The 21737-nt window shown below is 53.9% G+C and overlaps 2 protein-coding genes across 2 annotated transcripts; both read right to left on the bottom strand.

The window, feature by feature from the left end:
* Positions 1-1315: 1315 nt before the first annotated feature.
* On the bottom strand, positions 1316-16177 carry Tgfb1 (transforming growth factor beta 1). Its single transcript, XM_042667878.1, has 8 exons — positions 15939-16177; positions 14996-15900; positions 11733-11893; positions 10713-10830; positions 9722-9799; positions 9152-9299; positions 2638-2791; positions 1316-1657 (listed from the first exon to the last, which is right to left on the bottom strand). The coding sequence occupies exons 2-8, from the start codon at positions 15351-15353 to the stop codon at positions 1499-1501; spliced, it is 1176 nt and encodes a 391-aa protein (XP_042523812.1). The 5' UTR covers positions 15354-15900; positions 15939-16177; the 3' UTR covers positions 1316-1498.
* Positions 16178-16591: 414 nt separating this feature from the next.
* B9d2 (B9 domain containing 2) lies at positions 16592-21496 on the bottom strand. Its single transcript, XM_042667883.1, has 4 exons — positions 21287-21496; positions 20503-20595; positions 19964-20089; positions 16592-17032 (listed from the first exon to the last, which is right to left on the bottom strand). The coding sequence occupies exons 2-4, from the start codon at positions 20588-20590 to the stop codon at positions 16719-16721; spliced, it is 528 nt and encodes a 175-aa protein (XP_042523817.1). The 5' UTR covers positions 20591-20595; positions 21287-21496; the 3' UTR covers positions 16592-16718.
* Positions 21497-21737: the final 241 nt, after the last annotated feature.

The raw sequence follows: 21737 nt of genomic DNA, 5'->3' as shown, positions 1-21737 counted from the left end.
GATTTCAGGCATGAGCCACCAGGACCCGGCTAAGCTTCTGCCAGAAAAGCCTCTTCTCAATTCTGCTAAAGCAGTGACCACGAGCAGTTATGTCGATGGAAGAACCTGGCTGGAATCCAATGTAACTTTATTTACAAAATCAGCCAGTGAGCCGGGGCTGGCCCCAGGCTGCACTTGGCCCAGCCATGCTCAGTGGCTGTGGGAAGAGTGCGGTGAGCTAGAACCACACACCTGGCATGTAGATTGTTATTACTTTCCGGCCAGTGAGCATTCCCATCTGACTCAGCCCCAACACCCTTCTCTTGCTCACATCTCCCAGCCACGCCAGCCTCTTGCCCCTCCCAGAGCTGGTCCTCACTTCCGGTCTTGGCTTTTTTTTTTTTAAGTCAAGGCATGGCTAGACAGGCAGGCCTACCATTTGAGCAACACTCTAGTCATTTTTAGCGTTTTTTTTTTTCCTATCACAGTATCTTCGGTTTGTTTTTCCTCCTTAAACCTGACTAGACCGTAATCCTCTTACTTAATCTTTCCTCCGCATCTAGGATGACAGGCATGGAATTACCGTGCTCAGCTTTCTCACTGAGAAGGAAGACTCTCGATTTTTTTTTTTTTGGCTTGGCCTCCAACTGTGATCCTCCCTCTCAATCACCTCTGGAGAAACTGGGATTACAGGCATGAGTCACCACACTCCATTCTGGTCTTTCCTTTTGCTAGTCTATCAGGAACAACCCCTCCCCAGTCACCCCTAGGCAGCTGGCCTTTTTGGTTTCCTTAAGTCTCCTGACACTTCCTCCCAGCAATCCTCTCTACCCTCACTAACCACCCCTCTCTGTCACTGCTTCCTACTATTTATCCCTGAACCATTATATTTTGCTGTCTCTCACTCCCGAAAGTAGATTCCTAGTGGGCTGGAATGCTGGATGTCTTTTCTTTTTCTGTCTTTCTTTGGGACAGAGTCTCAACCATGTAACCCAGACTGCCCTGGAATTCCCTCAGCTAGCTCCTCCTCATCTTTTGAGTTTATAATCCTCCTGCCTCAGCCTCCCGAGTGCTGGGATTATAAGCATACATCACCGAGCCTGGCTCCTTAGTTCCTTTTCCTCACTCGGGAGATGGGGTTGTCTAACTGTTGCCTCGGTTGTTGCATGACGCAGGAATTCCTTGACAGAAGGCACTTAGCTGGGTAAGCAGATCTAATTAAGGTTCATCACCCTGGCCCCTGCCTGCGCCTACAAGGGGTTTAAGTGATGGGCAGATGAATGGGGGAGAGGAGAGAGACCCGATGCCTGCCCAATGACATAGAGACCACCATCAGTCCTCTTTCACCTTTAATGGGCCCCCCAGGTGGACTTGGGGCACAGGTGTCCTTTTAAATACAGTCCCTGGGCATGGCAGGGGCATGGCGTGGGGTGGTGGGCGGAGCCGGGCCTGCCGGGGTGGGGCATGGATGGGGGGGGGAGCCAGGCTGGGAGGGCGGGGTCAGGCCTGGTGGGCGGGGCTAGCTGCACTTGCAGGAGCGCACGATCATGTTGGACAGTTGCTCCACCTTGGGCTTGCGGCCCACGTAGTACACAATGGGCAGCGGCTCCAGCACCTGAGGCACACAGCATGGCGAGGCGGACGCACCCGGGTTATGCTGGTTGTACAGGGCCAGGACCTGTGGGGGAGAGGGGAGGGTTCCAGGGCACAGGCGTCACGGAGAGGGCACGGGACGGGGTGCAGAGGGGCCCCCCTGAAGGACACCTCTTACCCCCATGTCCCCATCTGTCTGTCTGTCCTCTTCACTGCTTGTCTCTCAGCCTCTTTCAACATTTTGTTGTTGTTTTTTGGCCAGTCCTGGGGTTTGAACTCAGGGCCTGGGCACTGTCCCCGAGCCTCTTTGTACACAAGGCTAGCACTCTACCACTTTGAGCCATGGTACCACTTCCAGCTTTTTCTGAGGAGTTTATTGGAGATAAGAGTCTCACCAACCTTCCTGCCTGAGCTGGCTTTGAACCGTGATCCTGAGATCTCAGCCTCCTGAGTTGCTAAGATTACAGCTTTTTTTTTTTTTGTCAGTCATGGGGCTTGAACTCTGGGCCTGGGCTCTCCCCCTCAGCTCAAGGCAAGCGCTCTACCACTTGAGCCACAGCACTACTTTCGGTTCTCTGGTGGTTAATTGGAGATAAGAGTCCCACAGACTATCCTGTCTGGGCTGGCTTTGAACCGTGATCCTCAGATCTCAGCCTCCTGAGTAGCTAGGGTGACAGGCGTGAGCCACCAGCCCCCAGGCCCCAACTTTCTTAAGATTCATTCCAAGATCCAAACATTCCAACACAGACTTTCAGTACTCCATGATTACCCGTGAGCCACCAGCACCCAGCTACAGCTGTCATTATCGCTGCCTGTTCCCCCAGCCCTCTGTGTCTCCCCATTTATCTCTCCTCATCTCTGCCTGTCTCTCATCTGTCTCCCCTATCCCATCTCTCTGTCTCGCCCCAGTTCTCTGTCTCTGTCTCCCCAATCTCTGTCTCTTCCCGTTCCATCTCTCCATCTCTTCCCTACCCCACCAGCTTATCTGGTTGGTATGACCCCCTTTTCTCTCTCCTCTTCCTGAGTGTCCCTTTGCCTGCCCTTGAGGGGTGAGGCCAGACCCACCTTGCTGTACTGTGAGTCCAGGCTCCAGATGTAAGGGCAAGGACCCAGGCAGAAGTTGGCATGGTAGCCCTTGGGCTCGTGGATCCACTTCCAGCCCAGATCCTTACGGAAGTCAATGTATAGCTGCCGGACACAACAGTTCTTCTCAGTGGAGCTGTGGGCAAGAGGAACACGGTCAGGAGCGGGCAAAGGCCAAATCGTACCTCCCTCACCTGCGTGTCTCCCCTTTTCATTCTACCTCCACAAGAATAACAGTTGCAAAAGGCTGCACGCCAGTGGCTCACACCTGTAATCCTAGCTACTCAAGAGGCTGAGATTGAGCGCTAGCCTTGAGCTGAAGAGCTGAGGGACAGTGCCCAGTCCCAGAGTTCAGGCCCCACGACCGGACCGGAAAAAAAAAAAAAAAAAGTCTGAGATTCTAGGATCATGGTTTGAAGCCAGCCTTGGCAGGAAAATCTGTGATTTATATATATATATATATATATATATATATATATATATATATATATATATATATATGTATACACACACACACACACACACATACACACACACACACACATATAATTTGCCAGTCCTGGGGCTTGAACTCAGGGCCTGGGAACTGTTGCTGAACTTCTTTTGCTCAAGACTTGGGGGGCTGGGAAGATGGCTCAGTGGTAGAGCGCTAGCCTTGAGCTGAAGAGCTGAGGGACAGCGCCCAGGCCCAAAGTTCAGGCCCTACGACCAGACCAAAAAAAAAAAGACTTGGCACTCTACCACTTGAGCCATGGCACCACTTCAGGCTTTTTCTGTGAATGTGGTACTGAGAAATGAAACCCAGGGCCTCATGCATGCTAGACAAGCACTCTGTGAGAGATTATACATATTATATATAATATATATACTTATTTATTTTTTGTCAGTTATGGGGCTTGAACTCTGGGCCTTGGCATTGTCCCTCAGCTCTTCAGCTCAAGGCTAGTGCTCTATCACTTGAGCCACAGCACCACTTCTGGTTTTCTGGTGGTTATTTGGAAATAAGAGTCTCACGGACTTTCCTGCCTGGGCTGGCTTTGAACCTTGATCCTCAGATCTCAGCCTCCTGAGGAGGTAGGATTACAGGCATGAGCCACAGGTACCCAGCTCCCAATTAACCACCAAAAAGCCAGGAGTGGCACTGTGGCTCAAGTGGTAGAGTGCTAGCCTTGAGCAAAAAAGCTCAGGGACAGCACCCAGGCCCTGAGTTCAAGCCCCAAGGCCAGTGCATGCACACACAAGCACTCACACATGTGCGTGCACATGCGCACAAACACACACACACACACACTCTCAAAAGCAGCAGCAATGAGTAGTGATCACCATCAACCAGAATTAAGCCCCTTGCTGAGACCATTACACAAAAGACATCGCAATCAATCACATGAAGGAGTAATAATGTAGCTCCATGTGTGCTGGTTTTATATATATATATATATATATATATATATATATATATTTTTTTTTTTTTTTTTTTTTTTTGGGTCCGGTCGTGGGGCCTGAACTCTGGGCCTGGGTGCTGTCCCTCAGCTCTTCAGCTCAAGGCTAACGCTCTACCACTTGAGCCACAGCGCCACTTCTGGCTTTTTTCTGTTTGCTTATGTGGTGCTAGAGGAATCGAACCCAGGGCCTCAGGCATGCAAGGCAAGCGCTCTACCACTAAGCCAACTTCCCAGCCCATGTGTGCTGGTTTTGTGGGACACATGTTTGCTGAATGAATAAAAATACCTTCCCAGGCCACAGGCTGTGGCTTGTCATGTCATGTTCTGCACTCCATTCCACTCATGGCAAATGCCAAATCCCTGCCAGAAGCCTCAAGGTGCTACCGCAGCTGGCTGATCTCAACTTCTTCTCCAATCAACTCCCACTTCAGACCGGCCACATCGGCTTCCGGTCTATGCCTTAAATCCAGTCCTATGGCAGGGCCTTTACGCTTCCTGTTTCTTTGCCTGGCCTACTCAGCTGCCACTCTGGCTGGTGCTTTCACTTCATGGCTCAAAGGCTTGTCACTCAGAGAGTTACAGCTAGGCCTGGCCTGCCATAGGTGCTCCAAAAATATCAATTACACAAAGGAAGATCATTTCTTCAGGCATCATTTCTTCATTTCTTTCTGAGCTCTCCTAGCCAATGTGTCAATCCCACTGATGGTTAAATCCACTCGGTAGAATATGGCACTGCAGTTGTAAGAAACTATGGGACTGTCCCTGTGTGGAATGGAGTGAAATCCTGGTAACTGTGATGCTGCATGGCTCATGGAAACCTACTGAATTGCTTTTTCTGTCTTTCAGACTGTCCAGACTAAAAACAGTTTAATCAGAATAGGAAAAGTAAACAATTCTCAAGATCCATTGCTTTCTGTCCCCTTCCTCTGACTTATTTTCCTTCTTATCATCCTCTGTTGGATTATTAGGCTATTTGCTTTCCTTCTGAACACAGGAAATTCTATTTTGTCTCCAAATGCCTGGCACACAGTAGGTAATCACCAAATGTGGAATACATAAGTCAATAAAATATGTTTGTTTTGTTTGTTTTTGAAGTCCTGGAGCTTGAACTCAGGGCCTGGGCACTGTCCTTGGGCTTCTTTTGCTCAAGGCTAGCATTCTACCACTTGAGCCACAACAGCACTTCTGTTTTTTTCTGTTTATGTGGTACTGAGGACTCGAACCCAGGGCTTCATGCATGCTAGGCAAGCAATCTACCACCAAGCCACATTCCCAGCCCATTTACATGTATTTTAAAAACACCAGTGGGGGGCTGGGAAGGCGGCTCAGTGGTAGAGTGCTTGCCTTGCATGCCTGAGGCCCTGGGTTCGATTCCTCAGCTCCACATAAGCAAAAAAAAAAGAAAAAAAGCCGGAAGTGGCACTGTGGCTCAAGTGGTAGAGCACTAGCCTTGAGCTGAAGAGCTGAGGGACAGTGCCCAGGCCCAGAGTTCAGGCCCCACAACTGGACCAAAAAAAATAAATAAATAGGGCTGGGAAAGTGGCTCAGTGGTAGAGCCCATGCCTTGGCATGCCAGAGGCCCTGGGTTCGATTCCTCAGCACCACATAAGCAAAAAGAAAAAAGCCGGAAGTGGCGCTGTGGCTCAAGTGGTAGAGCACTAGCCTTGAGCTGAAGAGCTGAGGGACAGCGCCCAGGCCCAGAGTTCAGGCCCCATGACAGGACCCAAAAAAATAAATAAATAAATAATAAAAAAATAAAAACACCAGTGTGAGCTAGGAGGTTGGCTCAGTGGTAGAGTGCTTGCCTTGCATGCATGAGGCCCTGGGTTTGATTCCTCAGCACCACATAAACAGAGAAAGCCAGAGGTGGCACTGTGGCTCAAAAGGTAGAGCACTAGCCTTAGGCTGAAGAGCTGAAGGACAGTGCCCAGGCCCAGAGTTCAGGCCCCACAACCGACCAAAAAAGAAAAATAAATAAATAAATAAAATGAAAACACCAGTGGCTCATGCCAGTAATCCCAGCTACTCAGGAGACTGAGATATGAGGATCCTGGTTGAAAGCCAACTTGAGAAGGAATTATCTCTCAATATTCATCGAAAAGCGGGCAGTGGAGCTGTGACTCAAATGGTAGAGCACCAGCACGGAGTGAAACTCTCCAGGATTTTACTTTCCAGGATTGTGACTTGCCAACTACTGATGATGATGATGATGGCATTCTGGAATTCCTCTCTTTTAATCCTGCCTTCCAACGTTCTTCAGTTTCTAGCCCGGGATCACCCTGGAGGCCGGGCCTGCCAACTTGCTGAAGATTCATTCCAAGATTCAAACATTCTAACAGACTTTCAACACTCCATGATTACCCACATTTGGCCTTCCCCACCTCCACTCTCTGTATATGCTCCAGCCCAGGATCCCACCATTCCTAACCCAATCAACACTCAGGACTCTTATCGGTTATCTCTGGAGAGTGCAGAAATCCAAGGGTCCACTTGTGCTTTTTTTTTTTTGGTCTGTAGTGGGGCTTGAACTCAGGGCCTAGGCACTGTCCCTGGACTCTTTTGCTCATGGCTAGCACTCTACCACTTTGAGCTACAGTGCCACTTCCAGCTTCTGAGAAGTTCATTGGAGATAAGAGTCACAAGGGAGGCCGGGCGCTGGTGGCTCACGCCTGTAATCCTAGCTACTCAGGAGGCTGAGATCTGAGGATCGCGGTTCAAAGCCAGCCCGGGCAGGAAAGACCGTGAGACTCCTATCTCCAATAAACCACCAGAAAACCGGAAGTGGCGCTGTAGCTCAAGTGGTAGAGCGCTCGCCTTGAGCTGAAGAGCTGAGGGACAGCGCTCAGGCCCACAGTTCAAGCCCCACGACCGACAAAAAAAAAAAAAGAGTCACAAGGGACTTTTCTGCCTGAACTGGCAGAATCCTCAGATCTCAACTTCAGATCTCAACCTCTTAAGTAGCTAAGATTATAGGTGTGAACCACCAATGCCTGGATTTTTTTTTTTTTTTTTTTTTTTTGTGCCAATCCTGGAGCTTGAATTCAGGGCTTTGGTCCAGTCCTTGAACTTTTTTTTTTGTTGGTCGTGGGCCTTGAACTCTGGGCTTGGGTGCTGTCCTTGTGCTCTTCAGCTCAAGGCCAGTGCTCTACCACTTGAGCCACAGAGTCACTTCCGGTTTTCTTGTGATTTACTGGAGATGATAGTCTCACGGACATTCCTGCCCGGGCTGGCTTTGAACCGCGATCCTCAGATCTCAGCCTGCTGAGTAGCTAGGATTACAGGCACCGGCACCCGGCTTGAGCTTTTCTTTCTTTCTTTCTTTCTTTTTTGGGGGGGGGTCTGGTCATGGGGCGCTGTTCCTCAACTCTTCAGCTCAAGGCTAGCATGCTACCACTTGAGCCATAGCACTGGCTTTTTTTTTTTTTTTTTCTGCTTATGTGGTGCTGAGGAATGGAACCCAGGACCTCATGCATGCAAGGCAAGCACTCTACCACTGAGCCACCCTCTCAGCTCCATTTTCTTTCTTTTTTTCTCTCAAGGCTAGTGGCTCATACCTGTAATACTAGCAACTCAGGAAGCTGAGATCTGAGAATCACATTTTAAAGCCAAACTGGGTAGGAAGTCTGTGAGACTTTTATCTTCAACTAACCTCCCAAAAGCTAGAAGTGAAGGTGTGGTTCAAGTAGTAGAGGGCCAGACTTAAATGGAAAAACTGAGGGACAGTGCAAAGGCCCTGAGTTTAAGTCTCAGTACTGATGCGCATGTGTGCATACACAGCACTTGTACACGTGCGCATGTATATACACACACATGAGCATGTACACACACACACACACACACACACACACACACACACACACACACCGTGAGATTCTAATCTCCAATTAATAACAGAAAAAGCCAGAAGTAGTGCTGTAGCTCAAGAGGTAGAGTGCTAGTTTAGGGGCAGTGCTCAGGCCTAGAGTTCAAGGCCCAGGACTGGCAGGGGAAAAAAAAGCCAGAAGTGGAGTTTGGCTCAAATGGTAGAGTGCTACTTTTGAGCAAAAAAGCTTGAGGAGACTGGGGTGCTGGTGACTCAGGCCTATAATCCTAGCTACTTAGAAGGCTGAGATCTAAGGATCATGGTTCAAAATCTAGAAGGGGAGCTATGACTCAAAATGGTAGAGTGCTAGCCTTGAGCAAAAGAATTCAGGAACAGACGCCTAGGCACTGAGTTCAAGCCCCAAGACCGGTACCCAAAAAATTTTGTTTTTCTGTTCACAGTACTTGGGATTGAATCCAGTACTTTATGGATATACTAGGCAAACAATTTACCAGTTGTGCCACGACCCCAACCCAACATTGACTATGTGCATGCTAGAATCCCAGCATTCTAGAACACCAACTGCTAACCCTGTAAGGATCCAACAAGCAGCTGAGTGCCTGTCATCCTGGCTACTCAAGAGCCTGAGATCTGAGGATTGCAAGTTCAAAGTCAGCCTAGGCAGGAAAGTCCATGAGACTCTTCTCTCCAATTAACTAGCAAAAGGCCAGAAGTGGATATATGGCTCAAGTGGAAGAGTGTTAGCCTTGAGGGAAAAAAAAATTCCAGGAGTTCACATCACAGTATTGATACAAAAAAGGAAAGAACGAATCCAATAAGACACCTGTCCGACCCTTCCTGCCCAGCCAGCTCAACAGCCTCTGATTCCAACACTCCAGCAAGAAAACAACCTGATCTCCACAGCATAGCAGCCCTGGCCCCACACCCCAGCATTTTAGAACTGAAAACTTTTCCCCAAGCCCCCTTCTAAGCCCACGGAGATTAGCTCAATTCAACACACGCAGACAAGCCAGGTGCTGGTGGCTCATGCCTTTCATCGTAGCTACTCAGGAGGCTGAGATCTGAGGATCAAGACTCTTATCTCCAATGAACTAGTAGAGCACTAGCCTTGAGTGGAAAAAGGGATAGCACCTAGGCCCTGAGTTCAAGCCCCACAACTAGGGAAAAAAAAAAAAAAACAGACACACAGACAGCAGGAGCCAGGCGTCCAGGCTGAAGGCTGTGCGCTCACCTGAAGCAGTAGTTGGTGTCCAGAGCTCGGCGGTGGCGGGAGCTGTGCAGGGGCTGAGCCCGCTCCAGAGGGGTGGCCATGAGGAGCAGGAAGGGTCGGTTCAGGTCATGAATGGGTCCCAGGTCCCCGCGACGCTTGGAAGTTACTCCTGTTTGGGTTTGGGAGTCAGTAGGTCAGGCACACACATGTGCATGCGCCCATGCACATACATGCACACACAGACACACACAAGGAGGGATGGTTCAGTAGGCAGGTAGCTAATGAGGTCTCACAAACATGTGTGCAGAGTGCACACATGTGTATTGCATAGTGTGCATACGTGTACACACATTTATGCATGTGCAGGCACACAAGCATGTATGTTCACGTGAGCATGCACACACATAAGCGGCATACATGGACACGTACACGTGCAGTTGTACATACATGTGTGTACATGTACATACTTGCACCTGTATTTGTGCATGCCCATGTGTCGGTGTGCACACGCATGTGCATGTGGATGTATGTGCACACATCGCACACATGTGGACTCATGCACGTGGACATGCATGTGGAGGTCAGCCTCACCGTTGATGTCCACGTGAAGTATGTTATCTTTGTTGTCACATGAGCAGTGGGCGCTGAAGCGAAATCCCTCTATTGAATCTGTGGGAGAGGAGAAGGGAAGACAGTATAAGGATACAGCTCACCCAGCCTGAGGGGAGAGGGAGGAAGGAGCCCCGAGAGTTTGCTCCTTCCCTGCAGTTTTTTTTTTCTTTGTCATCCCTGGGGCTTGAACTCATGGCCTGGGCACTGTCCCTGAGCTCTTTTGGTCAAGGCTAGCATCTACAGTTTGAGTCACAGCTCCACTTCCAGTTTGGGGGTGGTTGATGGGACATAAGAGTCTCATGGATTTCCTGCCCAGGCTGGCTTTGACCCATAATCCTCAGATCTCAGCCTCCTGAATAGTTAGGATTTGTAGGCATGAGCCACTGGCAAGCTTTATTTGTTTTGTTCTTTTGCTTTGCAATACTAGAGTTTGAACTCACAGCCTCACACTTGCTAGGCAGGCACTCTGTCACTTGAGCCATGCCCTTGGCCTGGTTCTTTGTTAGTTAATTGGAGATATGAGTTCAAGGACTTTTCTGCCTTGGGCTGGCTTTGGACCAAAGATCCTCAGAGCTCTGCTTCCCAAGTAGCTAGGATTACAGGTGTGAGCCACCAATGCCCTTCTGGAAGGGCCTGTTTTGAGTAGTAGGGGTGTGTGTGTGTGTGTGTGTGTGTGTGTGTGTGTGTGTGTGTGTGTGTGTGTGTAAAAAGCCAGACATAGCTTTTTTAAAATAGACACTTTTTTTTGGGAGGGGGTGGCAGTTGTGAGGCATGAACTCAGGACCTGGGCGCTGTCCCTGAGCTCTTTTGCTCAATCAAGGCTAGCACTCTACCACTTTGAGCCACAGCTCCACTTCCCAGACATAGCTTTTTGACACCAGCAATGGGTGTGCAGGGGTGCTAGACAAGAGCACCTCAGGATGAACTAGAGGCTAGCACCATTAACAGCTTACAGAATAAGGAATCTCACCTCCGTGGCTCAACCACTGTCGCACAACTCCAGTGACATCAAAAGACAGCCACTCAGGGGAATCCGTGGAGGTCAGCAGCCGGTTGCTGACGTAACGCCAGGAATTGTTGCTGTACTTCTGGAAGACCATAAAACCGGGTGGGGGAAGAATAGGAGAGTGATGTCATTATATCCCCACAGACACTGACTGCACCCTCATTCTATCAGCTCTCCCAAAGGAACTTCTACCTTCACCCACAACATCCAAAAGGAAAGGCACAGAAAGAGCCCAGAGCACCGGTGGCTCACACCTATAATCCTAGCTACTCAGGAGGCTGAGATCTGAGGATCAAGGCTCAAAGTCAGCTTGCACAGGAAAGTGCATGAGACTCTTATCTCCAATTAATCACGATAAAACCGGAAGTGGTGCTGTGGCTCAAAGTGGTAGAGTGCTAGCCTTGAGCTGAAGAGCTCAGGGACCAGAGTCCAGGCCCAGAGTTCAAGCCCCATGAAGGAAAAAGGGGGGGGGGGGGGGAGGAAAAAAAGAAAGAGCCCAAGGCTATACTGTCTCTCTCTGAAGTCCGCCTCAGTTTCTTCCCTTGTGAGACAATTCTGGGCTTCGTGCAATTTGGCCTGCCCCTTCTGCACAGCCACTATTGCTCACATTCTAGGGGTTGCTGCACATGGGGCTCCACAACTTTCTAAGGATTTTAATTACAAGGTATTTGAGAGCTGTGGCTCACACCTATCATCCAAGCTACCACCCCTTGGGTTATTTTTCAGGTAAGACCTCAAGTTTTTGCCTTGATTGGTCTCAAATAGCAATCCTCTGGGCTCTCTGCCTCCTTTGTATCTGGAATGACAAGTGTGCGCCACCATACCCAACTTCAGTGTCTGAAAGTTGTAAAGAGCTCCAGGATTCAATGTCTGCACCCTTCTATCCTTGTAGGCCAGATACCTATGAAGACCCTGCGGCCTGCCAGCAACCCCATGGCCAGAGCTGAGTGGTCCATACCACACCTCCCAGGCTCTTGGCTTCACCTGGTAGAGTTCCACATGCTGCTCCACACTTGACTTGAGCCTCTGCAATCTCAGCTCTGCCCGGGAAAGCAACAAGGGGTCAGGCACCGCTTCCCGAAGTTCTGATGTGTTGAAGAACATATATACACTGTGTCCGACGTTTTGAGTATTTCGATAGATTTCTAAGAGGAGGAGTACAGAGAGGAAGAAAGCGAGAGGTTGGCAGGGATGAAGAGAGAAGACACACCTCATGTCTGGGGGGAGGGATTCTGGAGCTGAAGGGCGTGCCCTTGGGGGCGGGGCTTCTCTCCTCCAGATGTAGATGTGTGTGTGTCTGTGTGTGCGCCAATACTGCAGCTAGAACTCATAGCCTTAAGCTCTTGACTGTTCCACTCAAGGCTGCCACTTTACCACTTGAACCATACCCATACCTCCCCTTATGGCTTTTTGATGGTTCGTTGGAGATTCGAATCTGAAGGACTTTCCTGCCTAGGCTGACTTCAAACTATCATCTTCAGATCTCAGCCTTCTGAGTAGCTGGGAGGACAGGTGTGAGCCACCAGCATCTGGCATTGTTTCTTCCTCTGTAGAATGCAGTTTTGCCCATTCTTCTCTCCCAGAAAACATCATGTGTCCCCCACGGAGGCTCTTCTGCCTACTCCCAGCTTCTCCAGGGCTTAGCACCTCTGATGTAAATTAAATGGCAGAGAAAGGGGCAAGGTAGGGCAGGGCAGAGCATCAGCACTGGTATTCTCTAGGACCTCTTCAGCTTCTCAGCTGTGTGATGCTGGGCACTATATCCCCCATCTCTGAACCTGGGCTCTCCTAACTGAAGTAGGGCGTGGCTTGCAGCTAGTTGGTGCTGATGGCTCTCGCCTGTAATCCTAGCTATTCAGGAAGCTGAGATCTGGAGATCAAGGCCCAAAACTAGCTTAGGCAGAAATGTCTGTCAGACCCTTCTCTCCAATTAGCCACCAAAAAAAATTAGCCAGAAGTGGAGCCATGGCTCAAGTGGTAGAGTGTCAGACTTGAGTGAGAAAGCTCAGGGACAGTACCCAGGTCTTGAGCTCAAGTTCCAGTACCAGTACGGGTGTACACACACACACACACACACACACACAGACACAGACACACACACACACACACTGTTTTTCTAGTCCAGGGAAAACTTGAGGTTAGAAATAAAGGGACAGGCTTGAGCTCCAGTATCAACTGTGGTAGTTGTTTAGGGCCTCCTGAAGTGTGTGTGTGTGTGTGTGTGTGTGTGTGTGTGTGTGGTGTGTGTGTGTGTGTGTGTGTGTGTGTGTGAAGGTAGCAGGGAATCTGATGAAGGATGGAGGGCAGAAGCTCCCATGTCCCCCTTCCCTCCTCCCCCTAACCACCTCCCACACCATCCCCTAAGACCTATTCTGGGTCCAGTGGTTATCCAGAAAACTCGAAGGGAAAGGAAAGCCCTGGCTGGGGGTGACAGATAGGGAGAGAAGGGAGGCCAGGAAGGGTTGGGGTGCAGTAGAGGAAGAGGTCTACTAGGATGAGGGAGGCAGGATGGGAGGATAAAGATGGCAGAGAGGGGGGAGGCAGACACCAGAAGATCCACATATGAGCTGAGAGACAACTGAGAGGAAAAATCAAGTGGGGAAAAATAGAAAAAGTCGCAGGGAATAAAAAGGATCGGAGCCAAGCCCCCGTGGCTCACACCTGTAATCCTAGCTACTCAGGAGGCTGAGATCTGAGGATCACGGTTCAAAGCCAGCCAGGGCAGGAAAGTCTGTGAGACTTTTGTCTCCAATGAAACACCAGAAAACCAGAAGTGGCACTGTGGCTCAAGTGGTAGAGCTCTTGCCTTGAACTGAGGAGCTCAAGGACAGCACCCAGGCTCAGAGTTAAAGCCTCACAACTGACCAAAAAAAAAGTTACATGTTCTATGTGTATAACGAAAAAAGGAAGCAAGTGGGGCTGTCATTTGAAGTCACAAAGTGGGGTGCGGAATGACACCCCAAAGGGAGAAAGTGAAACTAGGAGGAACTGAGAGACGCGGGGTCCAGAGTGGGTGCTGAAGGGGCGTGGTCCTGCGTTGGCCCCGCCCCCGGGCCGCAGGGGCGTGGTCCCGCGCTAGCCCCGCCCTGGCTGGGTGAGGCTGGCGGCGAGGAAGGCGCTGCTGGGCGAGGGCGGGGCCGGACCTGCCCCGTCTCGCCCCGGGCTCCGCACGCGGGATCCCCGCCTCCTCGGGGCACGGGAAGGAAAGGGAGGGGAGGAAGGCCAGGCCGCCGGGCGCTGGGGTTTCCCCAGCCTCCCCCCCCAAGAGGAACTGGGACTTCGGGGGTTCAGGTTGCTCCGCGGGGGTCCTTCCAAGCCTCTCCTCGGAAGCGCGGGCTCCGCCCTCGCGCGTGGCACCCACGTGGGGGGGTCCTACGAATTCGGGTTTTTTTTCCCCCAGCTTCCTCTTCAGAGTTCTCTCTCACACACACACACACCCCACGTTTTGCCCCGGGGCCTCACTCCTGACGCGGCACTCCCTTCTTCAGGGCGACAGGCACTGGCCGCTGGGCCTGGATGGCACAGGATCCCCCCTTTTCCCACGCCTGACTCCCCCTTTTCTCCCAACCCTAGTGCTCGAGATGTCCTGGGGGCTCGCTTCCTCCCGGCTGGGCGCCCTCTACTCGCAGCACCCCAATACCTCTCCGTGTACCCCCTCTTTTGGGAGCTGTCCCTCCTGCACCTCTGCCCTAACGACCTGGCTAGCCTGCCCTCCCATATTTATCACCTAACCCCACCCCAAACCGCGACGCCCCCCTCCAGGCACACACACACACACCCCACGTGTTCCTGGCGCCCTCTGGGCTCTTCCTGGAACTTCTGGGGTACACTGCACCCCAGTTCCCCAGTCTTCCCCATCCCAGCTCCGCGTCAGGCTCTCTTTCTTTCTTAACCATCAACAGCTAGGTCTTTGCTTCCCCAGGCTCCCCTCCCACTCTCTTACCGAGGACCCTCAGGAACCCGGCACTCTAGCGTACCTCAAAGAGGGGGCCCTGCCCCACTCATGCACCCCCACTGCTTTTCTAATGAGGGGCTGTCCCCCCCCCGCCCCGCGACCCTTTGCTCTGCTCTAGACTTTCTCCATTATCTCCTCCCCATCGCCAGACGCCTGAAGGGCTGGGGTTCAGCGCCATCCGCTTTGCCCCCCCCCCCAGTCCACACACACACACACGTCCCGGCGCCCCCAGCCGGCTCCCGGGGCCGGTGGCTTCCTCCCGGTGACCCCCGCAGGCCCCCGGGGTGCTCACGGTTCTGGCTGTCCAGCATGAGCACGCGCGTGACCTCCTTGGCGTAGTAGTCCGTCTCGGGCTCGGGCTCGGGCTCGGCGCCCTCGCCGGCCACCCGGTCGCGGGTGCTGTTGTAGAGCGCGAGCACGGCGTCGGGCAGCGGGCCGGGCGGCGCGTCCCCCGGGCTCGGCGGGCTGGCCAGCCGGAGCTTGGACAAGATCTGGCCGCGGATGGCCTCGATGCGCTTCCGCTTCACCAGCTCCATGTCGATGGTCTTGCAGGTGGACAGTGCCGCGGCCGGCCGGCCCGGCGTCAGCACCAGGAGCCACGGCAGCGGCAGCAGCAGCAGCGGCAGCAGCCGCAGCCCCGAGGGCGGCATGGAGGAGGCGGCGCCCCCACGGCACGGCCGGGGGCGCGGCGGGCTGGGCGGGGACCCCCGGGGCCGAGCTGAGAATCCCCGACTCGGAGGAAAGCCGCCGGGGTCTCGCGGAGGAGGTCGGGACCCGGGGTTTCGGTCCGCGAGCTGGGGGCGAGGCCGGGTGCCCGAGGGCGGGTGGTCTGGAAAGGGGGCGCGGCGGCAGGTCTGACGTCGATCCGCCGGGTCTCCGGGAGAGCCGAGGGTCCCAAGGTGCGGGGTGCCGGGCTCCGGGCGGCGTGCTGGGGGTGCGCCCCGGGGCTGGGGTGAAGTCTTGGCGGGAGGCGGCCTTGGCGGCTCCGGGGGCGCTGGTGTCCGGAACGGGGGTGCCCGGGGAGCGCCGTGTCGGGGGTCAGGGCCGGAGCCGGTGATCGGGGGGCGCCCCGGGCCCCCAGGTCCCGCGTCCTCGGGGGTGGGGCGGGGTGGGAGGCAGCCCGGTGCCAAGCGGTCCCCGCGCGTCTCCGGCTCCCAGCGGCAGCGGAAAAGTCTCAAAACTTCTTCTCTCTCTCTCTCTCTCTCTCTCTCTCTCTCTCTCTCTCTCTCTCTCTCGTCTTCTCCCAGCCCGCCGGTCCCTCCTCCCGCCCCTCCTCCCGCTCCCCGCGGCGGCGGCGGCGCTGCGGCCTCCGGGCTCCTTCCTCCGCTCCCGGGCGGAGGCCGGCCCCCGCGGGCGGCTCAGAGCCCGGGGGTGCCCCGAGGGGCGTCCCCCGCCTCCGCCCCGGCCGGGGGCCCTGGCTGTCTGGTGGCTCCGCGGCGGGAGGCGGAGGGAGCCGGTCCGACTCGCGAAGGGCGGCGGCGGCTGGGACCGGCGGCGGCGGCGGCGGCGGCGGCGGCGGGGGGTTTTGAAGCCGCCCCGGCCCCACCCAGGAAGCGCGCGGGGCGGGGAGCGGCCCCGGGGGGGTGCGGGGGGCTCCGAGGGGGTCCCCGCGGCCCCGAGGGGGCGGGCGCCCCGGCCCCGCCCCGCCCGCGGGGTGCTGCCTCCTGGCGGCCGGGGCGCGCCCGGCGCGGCGGGGGTTGGCGCGGGGTCAACGCCGGCCAGCGGGGGGGCGGGGAGGGGGCGGCCCGGGGACGCGGCCCCGGCGATCGGGGGACCCGGCCGGGACGCCGGGTCTGTCCAGGGGCGGGGAGGGCTGGGGGACGGGACGGGAGAGGGGGAACGACACCGTACCTCGGAGACCGCGCGCGTGTTTATTGCGCCCACGACCGCGGCTCCCCGACCCCGAGCCCGCCAGCCTCCGGCCCTGAGGTGTCCTGGGCGATCGTGCGATCGGCGGGGACCGAGGCGGGGCGCTGCCGGGATCGGCCCCGGGAGCCCCCCGCACCGGGCCGGCGTCAGCACTCGACGCCGTAGCGGTCGAAGTGGCGCAGCAGCAGGCCGAGCTCCAGGTGCACCGCGCCGGCCGCGGCCGTGCGCAGGCGGTAGCGGTCCGCCCCGCTGTAGATGGTGTCCGCGTGCACCAGCTGCGGGCCCCCGCCCACGAAGGCCCGCGCCAGCTGCTCCCGCCAGCTGCCCAGGGGCCGCCATGTGGGGCATTCCAGCCGGTGGGTGCCTGGGCTGCTGGGCACGTGGCAGAAGCCATACCCTGCCAGCTGGCAGCGGCCGAAGCTGTCCTGGGACCACACCTGGAGATGGAGCCGGGGCCAGCCTGCAGGATGGACAGGGTGGGGAGGGGAGAGGATGGGGGGGAGGTTAGCCTGCTGCTCCTGGGTGGTCCCCCCAATTTCTCTCCTCCACCCCAACGCTCAGAATCCATCACTCTCCTGCTTACATCCATGGCTTCGCATTATCCGTAGCCTCCTAAATAGCCAAGGCCCTTCACATCTGGCCTCTTCACCTCCAGTCCTCAGGTCAGCGCCTTAGGCCCTGATCCCGAGGCCCTCTTCCTGTCTCCAGCCTTGTCCTCCTGGCTGGACATAGGACTTTCATTCTCCCCCATCCAGTCTGCCACCACTGGGCAGCAGGAAACATCTAGCTCCATCCACAGGTGTGCTAACACAGCCTAGATCCTTGCCTGCCAGTCAAAAGTGCTTGGGGAAAACCTGGCACCCTGTGGCTCACATCTGTAATCCCAGCTATTCCCAAGATCTCAGTTTGAAGCCAGCCCAAGCAGTAAAGTCTGCGAGACTCTTATCTCCAATAAACCAGCAAAAGGCCAGAATTGGAGCTGTGGCTAAAGTGGTAGAGCATCAGCCTTGAGATTCAAAAAAAAAAAGGAAAAGAAAAAGAACAGCTAAGGAACAATGCTCAGGCCCTGAGTTCAAGGCCCAGGACAGGCATTAAAACCAACAAAAAAAAAGTGCTGAAATTTGGCACAGCTCCTTCTCTGTTCTGAACCCTCCTCTGGGCTTGGCCCTGTTTTTGGGAGCTGGGGACTCAGCAGTGAACACAGCAGACAAGAATTCCTGCCCTTCCAAGCTGACATTGGAGACAACCAACAGTAAATAAGCAAATTACAGGGTATGTCAGATGGTGATAGCTGCTCTGGGGAAAAATAAAGCTGGCTAGGGTGGGGGGCAGGGTACAGCTTGGGAAAGGAGGGATCAAGAGAGCTTCCCTAAGAAGGTGACATTTGAACAAATGTTTAAAGGACAGAAGACACTAGGATGTGTGGGCATTTAGGGGAACAGAGATCCCAGCCAAAGGGAACAGCCAGTGTAAAGGTCCTAAGGTAGCGGGGAACCTACGGGCCATTACTTCTAGATCAGAGACAGAAGGTGAGAAGGGGCAGAGGTGACAGCCAGATCATGACTGTGGGTGGTAAGGAAGTGAATGGCATAGACCCAGACGGATGATGCTACGGAATAGTCTAGGTAAGAGCTGAAAATGAACAGATCAGGTACTGGTGGAAAGGGGTGAGAAGCTGGAATCGAGATATGTTTGAGCCTGGCTAAACCAGTGGCTCACACCTGTAATCCTAGCTACTCTGAGGCTGAGATCTGAGAATTCTGCTTTGAAGCCAATCCAGAGCTACCAAAAAGCTAGAAGTGGAGCTGTGGCTTAAGTGGTAGTATCATGCCAACCTTGAGCAGAAAAAGGTAAGGAAGAGTTCAAGCCCCGCTGCTGACACCAAAACAAAACAAAAGTGATGGGTTTCAAACAAAGTTTTAAGGCAAACAGGATTCCCTGATGGGCAGGCTGGGGGCTAAGACAAAAGATGACGCCAGCACTGGGTGCCAGGGACCTCCAGCTAAAGGTACAGAATTCTCTGCCTCAGCCTTGACCCCACGCAGCAGCCAGGGACAGCTATCAATTTTATCTCACTTTTATTTTTGGAGGGCTGTCTTCCTTAGATCTTAGCCTCCTGAATAGCTAGAATTGAGCCAGCAGCACCCAGCTCAAGGACAGATTAAAAAAAAAAAAACAAAAACAAAAACAGCTGGGCGATGGTGGCTCACGCCTGTAATCCTAGCTACTCAGGAGGCTGAGATCTGTGGATCACGGTTCAAAGCCAACCTGGGCAGGAAACTCTGGGAGACTCTTATCTCCAATAAACCACTAAAAACTGGAAGTGGTACTGTGGCTCAAGCGGTAGAGCGCTCGTCTTGAGCTGAAGAGCACAGGGACAGCGCCCAGGCCCAGAGTTCAAGGCCCTGACCGACAAAAAAAAAAAGTTGGGCCAGATGCTGTGGTGGCTCACACCTGTAATCCAGCTACTCAGGAGGCTGAGATCTGAGGATCGAGGTTCAAAGCCAGCCCGGGCAGGAAAAGTCGGAGAGACTCTTCTCTCCAATGAACCACCAGAAAACCAGAAGTGGCATTATGGTTCAAATGGTAGAGTGCTTGCATTGAGCTGAAGAGCTCAGGGAAAATACTCAGGCGCAGAGTTCAAGCCCCAAGACTGAGCAGGGGGCGGGGGGGAAGCTGATGTGTCCACGCCTGCTGTGGCTCCCCAGCATCCAAGGCCCAGTGTGCTGCCCCCACTGTCTTTGGCTGTCCCACAGTCCTCCAGAGGCCCTGATTCACTCTCCCTCTTGAGACTTCCACAGGCAATCTCTCTCTACTGGAAAACTCTCCCTTCATCTCTCCTCCCTTGGCCCGATGAACTCCTGGTCCTTTGGAGTCAAACTCAAGGCCCTTGGAGCTCTGAGGGCCTCACCTCTTCTGGGCTCACTTGGCCTCTGAGATTCCCCAGTCCTAGCTCTGCCCAGTCTAGGCTGGCCTTCTCTGGAGACAAGGATGGAGGCCCAGAAGGATGGGGTTGGAGTAGAATGTACATACACAGGAGATATATTGGTCACAGATATCTCCCTAGCATCCAACAACCCAGAGTGGGCATGGCAGGCACTTAGTACCTAGCACAGCCTTTACTAAGTACACAGCACTGTTACCATACTCCCCTTCCCACTCTCTAACTCTCCTAAGCCCCTCCAACCCCCAGCCTCACTCACTGGAGATTCTAGGACTGTCGCTCTCTACCTTCCCTCTCATCCTGTACCCTACCTTTCATCCTCCCTCCGTCCCAGCCTTGGTCCCATCTCATACACTCAGGGAGCTCCTATAGAGCAGGTCTGGGGAGCAGGGACAAGACGTACGCTTCTCAGCCCTAGCTGCTCCAGAGCCCAGCTGTGGTACCCACCTTGGAGACCTTTTGTAGCAAAGTGCAGATCAATGGGGTGGGACCAGTAGGCCATGTCCCCTATCTGGGGGGTGTCCACCTGGGTTTGGCCCTCACGCACCCCAGACAGGAGCTTCCAGGCTGCCCCTGCAATGAGAACCAGGTACAGGGTGGGGGTTGGGAGACAGTTTTCAGGCAGGCTATGTCACTATAGCTAAAGACCTATTTGTAGTCAGGCGCTGGTGGCTCATGCCTAGAATCCTAACTACTCAGAAGGCTGAGATCTGAGGACTGCGCTTCAAAGCCAGCCCAGACAGGAACGTCTGTAAGACTTTTATCTCCAATTAAACACCAGAAAACCAAAAGTGGAGCTGTGGCTCAAGTGGTAGAGCACTAGCCTTGAGCTGAAGAGCTCATGGACAGTGCCCAGTCCGCCCCCCCAAAAAAAAAAAAGAAGAAGGGACAGATTGTAGTCTGGGCCAGGAGGATCAGGAGGCTGTCCAGAAGGCAAGGAAAACTGGTGGGGAGGATGGTGGGTTCTTGGTTGGGAGATGAGGTACCTGTGTGGATGCCCCACTTGCAGAACAGGCTACTTTCTGAGAAGCCAGTGGCCCCCATGATCTGCCCAATTACATGTACTTCTGCCATGGTCCCTGGATGGGAATAAATAAATAAATAAATAAATACATATATATGTATATGTATACAGTCCAACCCTATGAGGTAAGTGTATTACTATTCTCATCTGACAGACTGGGAAACTGAGGTCCATAAATTAACTGCAGTACTAGGATTCCAAGCTAGTTTTGTCAACCCATTGTTACTGTAGTTTTAGCTCCTCATCAACTTTCTAGGAAAACAGGGAGGACACCCTGGACTAAGAAGACCTCTTAAAGATCAGTCTTGAGTCAGGCGCCAATGGCTCACTCCTGTAATCTTCGCTACTCAGGAGGCTGAGATCTTAGGATCACAAGTCCAAACCAGCCCAGGCAGGAAAGTCCGTGAGAACCTTATCTGCAATTAACCAGCAAAATACTAAACGTGGAACTGTGGACTCAAGAAGTACAGCACTAACCTGGAGCAACACATAGCACTCAGGCCCTTAATTCAAGCCCCAGGGCCATCCAGGTCCATCACCCTTCCCTTCCCTCCCCCACCAAAAAAGAAAAATGAAAATCACTCTTGAAGAAAGCCCCGCCCCCACGAGACACTGGCTCCGCCCCCGTAAACTCCGCCCCTTGCGTCAGCAGGACCCCCAAAAAAAAAACTCCCCTAGGCGCATGCGTACTGGATGCAGGCTCGCTTTAGCTCCGCCTCCAAGCGCTGCGCATGCGTTATTCATACCTCACTGCGCTTAACGGTTAGAAGAATCGAAGGTGGCTGACGGGGTTGGCGTTCATGGGCCTGACCTGTCTCCACCGCGGATGGCGACTAGGTGAGGCTCGCGCCTCCCCCAGAACCTTTTCTGTTTCCTGGCAGGGAAAGATCTAAGACGCGACCCTTCCGCCGCCACGTTCGTCTGGGGTTCTCTGGTTGTTGCTGGGCAACAGCACGCCCCGCCTCTGGCTTTGCTCCCGCCCTGCACACAGATTATTGGTTCTAGCTGCCCTCGGTGGGGCGGGGCGAAGGTGTGATGGACATTTCGCCTCTAGCCCCAGCCCAGCCTCCTGTCATTGGGGGGCGTGGCCTGGCAGCTCCATCTTGACTTGGGCAGAGGAAGTTTGAGCGCCAACTGTTTCCTCCAGATTGTCTTCTTTACCCAATAAGCAACTCTATTCGGTGTCTCGTTAACCAC

The sequence above is a fragment of the Dipodomys spectabilis genome, unplaced genomic scaffold, assembly GCF_019054845.1.
Source record: "Dipodomys spectabilis isolate Male_0828 unplaced genomic scaffold, ASM1905484v1 ptg000422l, whole genome shotgun sequence".
Classification (NCBI taxonomy): Eukaryota; Metazoa; Chordata; class Mammalia; order Rodentia; family Heteromyidae; genus Dipodomys; species Dipodomys spectabilis.
This window is presented reverse-complemented; position numbering and strand designations above follow the sequence as displayed.

Excerpts from the sequence above, each read along its gene's own strand:
- Tgfb1 (XM_042667878.1), bottom strand. The coding sequence starts at position 15,353 with ATGCCGCCCTCGGGGCTGCGGCTGCTGCCGCTGCTGCTGCTGCCGCTG. Across the intron at positions 10,831-11,732 it reads AGCATGTGGAACTCTACCAG|AAGTACAGCAACAATTCCTG; the intron begins GTGAAGCCAAGA and ends ATGGTCTTCCAG. Across the intron at positions 9,800-10,712 it reads ACAGTGGTTGAGCCACGGAG|ATTCAATAGAGGGATTTCGC; the intron begins GTGAGATTCCTT and ends CCTCTCCCACAG.
- B9d2 (XM_042667883.1), bottom strand. The coding sequence starts at position 20,590 with ATGGCAGAAGTACATGTAATTGGGCAGATCATGGGGGCCACTGGCTTC. Across the intron at positions 20,090-20,502 it reads CAAGTGGGGCATCCACACAG|GGGCAGCCTGGAAGCTCCTG; the intron begins GTACCTCATCTC and ends TTCTCATTGCAG. Across the intron at positions 17,033-19,963 it reads TGCTACAAAAGGTCTCCAAG|GCTGGCCCCGGCTCCATCTC; the intron begins GTGGGTACCACA and ends TCCATCCTGCAG.